Source organism: Ovis canadensis, chromosome 2 (genome assembly GCF_042477335.2).
Source record: "Ovis canadensis isolate MfBH-ARS-UI-01 breed Bighorn chromosome 2, ARS-UI_OviCan_v2, whole genome shotgun sequence".
Lineage (NCBI taxonomy): Eukaryota > Metazoa > Chordata > Mammalia > Artiodactyla > Bovidae > Ovis > Ovis canadensis.
Genome location: NC_091246.1, coordinates 64,848,513 through 64,859,510, shown reverse-complemented (window position 1 = coordinate 64,859,510; position 10,998 = coordinate 64,848,513). Strand labels below are relative to the sequence as shown.

At 40.8% G+C, this 10,998-nt stretch overlaps 1 protein-coding gene across 1 annotated transcript in view; it reads left to right on the top strand.

Annotated features, from left to right (window-relative positions):
* The window catches only part of GDA (guanine deaminase), a 130,593-nt gene that overhangs the window by 83,205 nt on the left and 36,390 nt on the right, over positions 1–10,998 (top strand). The window contains exon 3 of the mRNA XM_069576359.1: positions 5,109–5,280. Coding sequence (XP_069432460.1) covers positions 5,109–5,280 — 172 coding nt within the window. The remainder of the gene's footprint in view (positions 1–5,108; positions 5,281–10,998) is intronic.

Below are 10,998 nucleotides of genomic sequence, written 5' to 3'. Positions count from 1 at the left end.
GGGGAGACTGTCAGATCTGAATCCCATTTATAACTCTGTGACCTCTTATCCCATGTGTTCAATTGTTTTTTGGAGACTTGGAGGTCATACTTTGTAGGCTTAGTATGACATTGCCCCTCCCTCATAATAGACTTTCCTGATAAGTTCTCTGTACTTTATGTCATATGTTCAGCCTCACATGCTCAAAAACTTACTCTGTTTGACTCCAGAGCTGAAGTTGAATGATTACTGTTATCCAGCTATTTAAATTTCTCTACCTTTAGGTTTTGGAGAAGGCAATGGCACCCCACTCAGGTACTCTTGCCTGGAAAATCCCATGGGCAGAGGAGCCTTGTAGGCTGCAGCTCATGGGGTCACTAAGAGTCTGACATGACTGAGCAACTTCACTTTCACTTTTCACTTTTTACTTTTCATGCATTGGAGAAGGAAATGGCAACCCACTCCAGTGTTCTTGCCTGGAGAGTCCCATTGACAGCGGAGCCTGGTGGGCTGTCGTCTGTGGGGTTGCACAGAGTCGGACACGACCGAAGCGACTTAGCAGCGGGAGCAGCAGCAGATTTAGGTTTACTCTTTTGTGGCTGGGGATCACAGTACTATTTCATGTGTTTATTGTGAGTATTATATCATCTTCACAACTATTTTTTTTCTTGGTGCTTTCTATTACCAAGGCACTGTATTTACAAATGCTAACTCAATCCTCACAACAGCCCTATTGTGAAACTACTATCTCCATTTTATATGGGGAAACTGACTCACAGAAAGGTTAAATAATATGTTGAATATACCACTGCCATTTTATAGTTCAGTTCAGTTCAGTCGCTCACTTGTGTCTGACTCTCTGTGACCCCATGAATTGCCCCACGCCAGGCCTCCCTCTCCATCACCAACTCCCAGAGTTCACCCAAACTCATGTCCATTGAGTCAGTGATGCCATCCAGCCATCTCATCCTCTGTCATCCCCTTCTCCTTCTGCCTCCAATCCCTCCCAGCATCAGAGTCTTTTCCAATGAGTCAACTCTTCGCATGAGGTGGCCAAAGTTTGGAGTTTCAGCTTTACCATCATTCCCTCCAAAAAACACCCAGGACTGATCTCCTTTAGGATGGACTTGTTGGATCTCCTTGCAGTCCAGGGGACTCTCAAGAGTCTTCTCCAACACCACAGTTCAAAAGCATCCATTCTTTGGTGCTCAGCTTTCTTCACAGTCCAACTCTCACATCCATACGTGACCACTGGAAAAACCATAGCCTTGACTAGACAGACCTTTGTTGGCAAAGTAATGTCTCTGCTTTTTAATATGTTGTCTAGGTTGGTCATAACTTTCCTTTCAAGGAGTAAGCGTCTTTTAATTTCATGGCTGCAATCACCATCTCTAGTGATCTTGGAATCCAAAAAATTAAAGTCTGACACTATTTCCCCTGTTTCCCCATCTATATCCCATGAAGTGATGGGACCAGATGCCATGATCTTCGTTTTGTGAATGTTGAGCTTTAAGCCAACTTTTTCATTCTATTCTTTCACTTTCATCAAAAGGCTTTTTAGTTCCTCTTCACGTTCTGCCATAAGGGAGGTGTCATCTGCATGTCTGAGGTTATTGATATTTCTCCCAGCAATCTTGATTCCAGCTTGTGTTTCTTCCAGCCCAGTGTTTCTCATGATGTAGTCTGCATAGAAGTTAAATAAGCAGGGTGACAATATACAGCCTTGATGTACTCCTTTTCCTATTTGGAACCAGTCTGTTGTTCCACGTCCAGTTCGAACTGTTGCTTCCTGACCTGCACATAGGTTTCTCAAGAGGCAGGTGAGGTGGTCTGGTATTCCCATCTCTTTCAGAATTTTTGACAGTTCATTGTGATCCACACAGTCAAAGGCTTTGACATAGTAAATAAAGCAGATATAGATGTTTTTCTGGAACTCTCTTGCTTTTTCGATAATCCAGTGGATGTTGGCAATTTGATCTCTGGTTCCTCTGCCTTTTCTAAAACCAGCTTGAACATCTGGAAGTTCACGGTGTACATATTGCTAAAGCCTGGCTTGGAGAATTTTGAGCATTACTTTACTAGTGTGTGCTGCTGGTGCTGCTAAGTCACTTCAGTCGTATCTGACTCTGTGTGATCCCAGAGACGGCAGCCCACCAGGCTCCCCCGTCCCTGGGGTTCTCCAGGCAAGAACACTGGAATGGGTTGCCATTTCCTTCTCCAATGCAGGAAAGTGAAAGTGAAGTCGCTCAGTCGTGTCCGACTCTTAGCAACCCCATGGACTGCAATTGTGCAGTAATTAGAGCATTCTTTGGCATTGCCTTTCTTTGGGATTGGAATGAAAACTGACCTTTTCCAGTCCTGTGGCCAATGCTGAGTTTTCCAAATTTCCTGGCGTATTGAGTGCAGCACTTTAATAGCATCATCTTTCAGGATTTGAAATAGCTCCACTGGAATTCCATCACCTCCACTAGCTTTGTTCATAGTGATGCTTTCTAAGGCCCACTTGACTTCACATTCCAGGATGTCTGGCTCCAGATGAGTGATCACACCATCGTGGTTAGCTGGGTCATGAAGATCTTTTTTGTACAGTTCTTCTGTGTATTCTTGCCACCTCTTCTTAATATCTTCTCCTTCTGTTAGGTCCATACCATTTCTGTCCTTTATGGAGCCCATCTTTGCATGAAATGTTCCCTTGATGTCTCTAATTTTCTTGAAGAGATCTCTAGTCTTTCCCATTCTGTTGTTCACATTGATCACTGAGGAAGGCTTTCTTATCTTTCCTTGCTATTCTTTGGAACTCTGCATTCAGATGCTTATATCTTTCCTTTTCTCCTTTGCTTTTCACTTCTCTTCTTTTCACAGTTATTTGTAAGGCCTCCCCAGACAGCCATTTTGCTTTTTTGCATTTCTTTTCCATGGAGATGGTCTTTATCCATGTCTCCTGTACAATGTCACAAACCTCCGTCCATAGTTCATCAGGCACTCTATCTATCAGATCTAGTCCCTTAAATCTATTTCTGACTTCCACTGTATAATCATAAGGGATTTGATTTAGGTCATACCTGAATGGTCTAGTGGTTTTCCCTACTTTCTTCAATTTAAGTCTGAATTTGGCAATAAGGAGTTCATGATCTGAGCCACAGTCAGCTCCTGGTCTAGTTTTTGCTGACTGAATAGAGCTTCTCCATCTTTGTCTGCAAAGAATATAATCAATCTGATTTTGGTGTTGACCATCTGGTGATGTCCATGTGTAGAGTCTTCTCTTGTGTTGTTGAAAGAGGGTGTTTGCTATGACCAGTGCATTCTCTTGGCAAAACTCTATTAGCCTTTGCTCTGCTTCATTCCGTATTCCAAGGCCAAACTTGCCTGTTACCCCAGGTGTTTCTTGACTTCCTACTTTTGCATTCCAGTCCCCTATAATGAAAAAGACATCTTTTTGGGGTGTTAGAAACCCAAGTAAGACAGTAGGTCTTGCGAGAGGCATCAGAGGGCAGACACACAAACCAAAATCACAGAAATCTAGTTAATCTAATCATAAAGACCACAGCCTTGTCTAACTCAGTGAAACTAAGCCATGCCATGTGGGGCAACCCAAGATGGGTGGGTCATGGTGCAGAGGTCTGACAGAATGTGGTCCACTGGAGAAGGGAATGGCAAACCACTTAAGTATTCTTGCCTTGAGAACCCCATGAACAGTATGAAAAGGCAAAATGATAGGATACTGAAAGAGGAACTCCCCAGGTTGGTAGGTGCCCAATATGCTACTGGAGATCAGTGGAGAAATAAGTCCAGAAAGAATGAAGGGATGGAGCCAAAGCAAAAACAATACCCAGTTGTGGATGTGACTGGTGATAGAAGCAAGGTCCGATACTGTAAAGAGCAATATTGCATAGGAACATGGAATGTTAGGTCCATGAATCAAGGCAAATTGGAAGTGGTCAAACAGGAGATGGCAAGAGTGAACGTCGACATCCTAGGAATCAGCAAACCAAAATGGACTGGAATGGGTGAATTTAACTCAGATGACCACTGTATCTACTACTGTGGGCAGGAATCCCTTAGAAGAAATGGAGTAGCCATCATGGTCAACAAAAGAGTCCAAAATGCAGTACTTGGATGAAATCTCAAAAACGACGGAATGATCTCTGTTCATTTCCAAGGCAAACCATTCAATATCACAGTAATCCAAGTCTATGCCCCAACCAGTAATGCTGAAGAAGCTGAAGTGGAACGGTTCTGTGAAGACCTACAAGAGCTTTTAGAACTAACATGCAAAAAGATGTCCTTTTCATTATAGGGGAGTGACATTTTATGGCGGGGCCTAAATTCAAAATCAGGCAGTCTTAGTCAAGAATGTCTATATGTAACCCCTATAATAAACTGCCTTCCACAAATGATATACTTAGAATGCTTTGACTTTTCCTCTCCTCTACTAAGGGGCTTCCCTGGTGGCTCAGAGGGTAAAGTGTCTGCCTGCAATGCAGGAGACCTGGGTTTGACCCCTGGGTCAGGAAGATCCCCTGGAGAAGGAAATGGCAACCCACTCCAGTACTCTTGCCTGGAAAATCCCATGGACAGAGAAGCCTGGTAGACTACAGTCCATGGGATCGCAAAGAGTCAGACATGACTGAGTGACCTCCTATCCTCTACTACCTAGAGGTAATAAAAGATCAAGTTCTTTCCCTCATACTTATATTTTTCCTTTATTCAGAAATGCTCTCATGCTTGACAGATTGAAAGAGTGTCCCCATGCATGCCTGTCACCACCAAATTTATTTTCCTGAACCCAGGGTTCAATATGTCACAGTTCTGCCAAAGAAAATAAAAAACAGAGGATCAAGTATGCTCATGATTCCCTCCCTCCTAGAAACAGAGTAACAAATATATATTAATTCACTAAATTGAGTATTCAAACCCTTTTCTTTGGTTAACTTCACACCAAGCCATTCCAATTTAGGGCTGTGTCTCCCCTAGCAGAGTTTCATTTTTATTTTCTGACTTCTTCATCTCATTGCATCTACTCTGGGTAGGATAAACAATTAAATCACAGTCTAGAGAAAACATGATTTAAAGATATGGAAAATGACTAAAGACGTTATTAAATTCTTTTCTCTTATCTTAATTTCCAGTGAGTTCTTCATGCCTGGGCTGGTCGACACACACATCCATGCCCCTCAGTACTCCTTTGCCGGGAGTAATGTGGACCTCCCACTTTTGGAATGGTTGACCAAGTACACATTTCCTACAGAACACAAATTCCAGAGCATTGACTTTGCTGAAGAAGTATATACCAGAGTTGTTGTAAGTATCCTGCATATGAGTATTGATGTATTATATTCAGTCATCTATAGAAACATCCATTTCTTGGGGGCAGATTTAAGTTATTAAAAACAGGCAGTTAAGATTATCATGGACTATAGAGATGTTTTTAGTTCTTTCGCAGCTCAGTGAGTTTGTGACCACTTCACCAACACAGCTGGTCACTAGCCAAGAAACACCTGAATCTAAATCCTCAAATCCCCTGGGTTCTCATTACTATTTTTTTTTTTAACTAAATTTGGGTTTAATGCATATGTGTATTCCTTTACTCCTGCCAACCCACAGTGCTATTCTGGGTACCATATGGAATAGCTGTGTAACCTTTGGAAAGTTCTGTGACTCACTTTCCCCATCTGTAAAAAAAATAATAATAATAATAATGACAGCACCTACTTCTTAGGATTGTTATAATAATTAAGCAAGTCTATATTTGTTAAGCTCTTAAAATACTGCCTAACATATGTATTTACTTTAAGAAATATCCAAGGAAATCTAAAATTAAAATTAGTTAGAAGGATATCACATTATTTTGGTAGCTTTGAAAGGAAGGAAACTGGGATGGTCCCCTGTTGCAGGGCCTGTGGGAATGTGGTGAATATTAGCCCACTAGAGAGAACTACGGAGCTAGTTTGGTCTGAGGAGAGTGGCCGTAGTGTGTGCCGACTATGGGCTGGCCAAAAAGCTTGTTTGGGTTTTTCCATAACAACTTACAGAAAAACATGAACAACCTTTTTGGCCAACCCAGTATATACTGCTGCTGCTGCTGCTGCTGCTAAGTCGTTTCAGTTGTGTCTGACCCTGTGCAACCCCATAGCTGGCAGCCCACCAGGCTCCCCCGTCCCTGGGATTCTCCAGGCCCTGAAATGCCCTTCCTTTCACTCTCTGAGGAAAACCAGCTCCCTTCATCTACTCCAACCCCATCCCCAATCAATTCAGCAGCCAGAGATAACTTCTGCATTTGAGAATTAAAGCTGCAAATATCTTATGTAACCACTACCTCTTGTCATGTAGAACACTTAGTCTGAGCATTCCTGCATTTTTGTTAGACCCATTGAAGGGTTTTCTCTTAAAGTAATGTTGTGATGGTGATAATATAATAAGCCTTATACAGTGACCTAGCCTTCTTGCCAGTTTCCCACATCTTGCAGTATCCAAGCCTTGAACAGTAAAAGCAAGTGTTGTCATTTATATATTTGCCTTGCTTAGTTATAAATTCAGTGTAATTGTGGATTTTACATATTTAGCATGGATCCACATGACACCAGGAAAACTGAGAAGGACTAAAGCTGTGTAGGAAGTTGCTAGTGCATTGTGTTAATGAATCGTTTCAACCATACCAAATCATTTTATCCTCAAAATTTATTTTTATCTTGCATTGTTCTAAAAAGAGTTGGAGATATCTTAAAATTGCATTGTGTACAAGAGAAGAAAAATGAGTCATGAAATCACAGCAAAGGAAAAAATAAACCAAGAAAAATGTATACTATGGGGGTCCATACATTTGTTAGAATCTGTCACAAATTTGGCTTCAACTGAACCAGAGAGGGAAATCAAATATTTGCTGTCAGTGAGTACAAAATAGGAGAAACAGGTGTTACTCTCAACAAGTATTTTCAGTGTACATATCCTCTGTTTCTGATTGTGAGCCAGGCCCATAGACTTTAAGAGTTGGATGAGCTGAGAGTATAATGGACATCCATTAAGAAAGTTGACATCTTAAGAAAGTTGAGATTTGCTAATTAGAATCTGTCCCTTAGGCTGAAGATTGCCTGTGGAAATGCAAACTAGGGTGCTTAGGCAGTACCTGTAAACCAAGACATTTTCTGTTTTGTTTTTTTATTGTCTCCCTCAGAAAACAGTCCTGGATCTATAAATAGGCAATCAAGACCCCAGAGTTTTGCACAGTAATAATTTAATCTGAAAATAATTTAAAGTATATGTTAGCAAACATCTCTTGAGATTGTTAAGAAAAAAAATTCCAATAAGTCAGTCCTAGAATATCTCCCTTTAAACATTGCAAATAGGGTGAGAAGTTGAAATTTCAAATTGGACTTTGGACTGGAATGAACTAGAAAGCCTGGAAAGTTCAGGAATCAGTATATTATATAGATTAATATGAGTCAAAGGACAGGAGAATGAGATTCTTTGTAAATATACTAAGACAAACTGGTTGCACATATTCTCCTGGATAATGGAATGAATATGTTTACTCTATGGGGTTATTGAAAATTCAGCAGATGAATTCAGTTAATTCCAAAGAGGTATCAAATCATTAAAGTACCAGGTAAAAAGACAAGAGGTCAGGGCTACTCTATTCCCCTATTTTAGCTTATGGAAATTGTATAATCTGATAAGGGGCTTGTTGATAATGGCTTTGAAGCTCATGGTCATATTAACTTTTTTTTTTTTTTTTTTAATTAGGGACTTCCCTCGTGGCCCCGTGGCTGAGACTCCAAGCCACCAATGCAGGGGGCCCAGGTTTGATTCCTGGTCAGGGAACTAGATCCCACATACCTCAACTAAGAGTTTGAATGACATAAATTAAATAAATAAATACATAAATAAATATATGTAGCCTATCAAGCTCCTCCGTCCATGGGATTTTCCAGGCAAGAGTGCTGGAGTGCTCTTGGTGTCTGGTAGTATTACTTCCACCGTCATCATAACTAATTAACTGAAATTTTCCATTTGATCTCTTCTTCAAGCCTGTTTTAGAAAGGTGTTTAAAGTGGTGAGAATTTAGAAAATGTCAGATTACACTTCTGTTTTGAGTTTCATTTTATTCTGGTTAGTAAATGTGACTTGTGTAGTTATTTTTCTTGCTAATTGGATGGATGGATGGTTTAGGCGCTAAGTTGTGTCCAACTCTTGCGACCCTGTGGACTGAAGCCTGCCAGTCTCCTCTGTCCATGGGATTATCCAGGCAAGAATACTGGAGTGGGTTGCCATTTCCTTCTCCATTCTTAGTTCACTGTTATTTTATGACCTAACAAAAGGTCAACTTTTATGATTATTCTGTACACATTTTTTTGTTTTGTTTTTAGTTTTTTTAAATAAATTTATTTTAATTGGAGGTTACTTTACAATATTGTATTGGTTTTGCCATACATCAACATGTATCTGCCACAGGTATACATGTGTTCCCCATCCTGACCCCCCTCCCTCCTCCCTCCCCATACCATCCCTCTAGGTCATCCCAGTGCACCAGCCCCAAGCATCCAGTATCATGCACTGAACCTGGGCTGGCGACTCGTTTCATATATGAGATTATACATGTTTCAGTGCCATTCTCCCAAATCATCCCACCCTCTCCCTCTCCCACAGAGTCCAAAAGATTTTGTTCTATACATTTGTGTCTCTTTTGCTGTCTCGCATACAGGGTTATCGTTACCATCTCTCTAAATTCTGTACACTTTTAAAAAGACTGTTTTTTGTCTGTCAAAATGACTTAAAAAAATATCTGTTAGATTGTTATAAGTGTTACAAGTCTTCTATCATTTTCCTCTATAGTCTCCCATTTAATAGGATAAGAAACCTAGTCTTCTCTTCTTCAAGACAGAACCTCCCTCCCCATGTCCTGTGTTATATCATGTGAGATTTTAGTTCCAATTTTTTTTTTCACCACCTAAATTTAAAATGTTTTAAATTTGGCTCCCAAGTCTTTCTTTTGGATTCATTTTCTTAGAATATAGACAATGATAATCTTTTCCAATAAAGTGGTGATAATCCAAACCCTTAAATTACCAAAAATTTGTTCTGACTCTTGAATGATGCACTTTAGCTCTACAGAGAATTCTTGATTTGCTCACTAGCATCCAATGTACCAGTGTAAATCTGATTTTCTTTCCTCTCTAGTTAATTTGTTGTCCTACAGGATATTCTTCATCGTTGATGTTCTGCAATTTCACTTATAGATCTGTTCTTTCTTTTTTCAGCTCAGTTCTTTAATATAGTATCATTTCCAGTTTGGGAAATAAATCTTTCTCATGCACACATGATCATTCAATTTCTCTGCCTCTTACCCGCCCCCTGCCCCCACCCGCCGTTTCTCTTGCTCTTAATATATTTTCCCTTCCAATGTGCTCTTTCTTTTGGTAACTTTTCTTAAAAAAACAGTGACATTCCTGTATATACTTTTATGCTACATTCTTAGAGAATGCTAGTATCCCAACTTTGCAAGTCATTAATTCACTCTTGCTGCTCAGTAGCCTGTTCCTCTTTCAAGGATACTGTGTCCTGTTATATACACGTAACAATGCTAATTTTAGATCATTTTATGCCTCTGATTGTTTTAGTTTGGTCTGCTTCCTCATATGTTCATTCAGCAATATTCACTAAGCCCTGGCTTCCCTGGTGGCTCAGACGGCAAAGTGTCTGTCTGCAATGTGGGAGACCTGGGTTCGATCCCTGGGTCTGGAAGATCCCCTGGAGAAGGAAATGGCAACCCACTCCAGTACTTTTGCCTAGAAAATCCCATGAATGGAGGAGCCTGGTGGGCTACAGTCCATGGGGCGCAGAGTCAGACACAACTGAGTGACTTCACTTTACTTCACACCAGGATGCAAGCACTTTCCTGGTAGATGGAGACTGAATTCGATGCCTCTGTCAAGGTGTTAACTTTCCTCCTCAGCATATGATTCTGATAGAAAGCTAGTGCATCCTTTTCTGTAGCTGACAGGTTCTAAACATCATTTACTTACAATCAGACATATTTTATTTCATGTGCTCAGTTCAGTTGCTCAGTCGTGTCCAACTCTTTGTGACCCCATGAACTGCAGCACGCCAGGTCTCCCTGTCCATCACTAACTCCCGGAGTCTACCCAAACTCATGTCCATTGAGGCGGTAATGCCATCCAGCCATCTCATCCTCTGTCGTCCCCTTCTCCTCCTGCCCTCAATCTTTCCCAGCATCAGGGTCTTTTCTATTGACTCAGCTCTTCACATCAGGTGGCCAAAGTATTGGAGTTCTTCAGTCCTTCCAATGAACACCCAGGACTGATCTTCTTTAGGATGGACTGGTTGGATCTCCTTGCAGTCCAAGGGACTCTCAAGAGTCTTCTCTAACACCACAGTTCAAAAGCATCAATTCTTTGGTGCTCAGCTTTCTTCACAGTCCAACTCTCACATCCATACATGACCACTGGAAAAACCATAGCCTTGACTAGATGGACCTTTGTTGGCAAAGGAAAGTCTCTGCTTTTGAATATGCTGTCTAGGTTGGCATTTCATGTGCTAAGTGTCTTAAAATTTGAAAAAACTGACATAAAAATCCAGTTTTCCTAATTTTCTTGACCTTCAAGTTGAACCGACATCACTGATCTCTAACAATTGGCTGAAGCTGAGTAGAGGCTGCTAGGATAGGGTGTGTTCTTTCCTATTATCTTAAGTCCAAATTGTTTTCTTCCTGCAGACATTTACATTTCTAACCCAGTCCCATTCTAGTCAAAAGAGTCAACTTATTTCATAAATGAGGAAACTGATGTTGAGAATGTAAAGCAGTTTTCTCAAGGTCACACAGGTCATAATCTGCAAGAAGCAAAAACTCCATGTAGTTTTTCTCTGCACTTTAAAAAGCTTCTGCTGTGTGTGGGGGTTGGGGGGGGTGTATATGGGCTATCTCTGTACTTTCCTCCCAATTTGCTGTGAACCTAAAACTGCTCTAAAACATGTTTTAAAATTTAAAAAGAAGAAGAGGGGAAA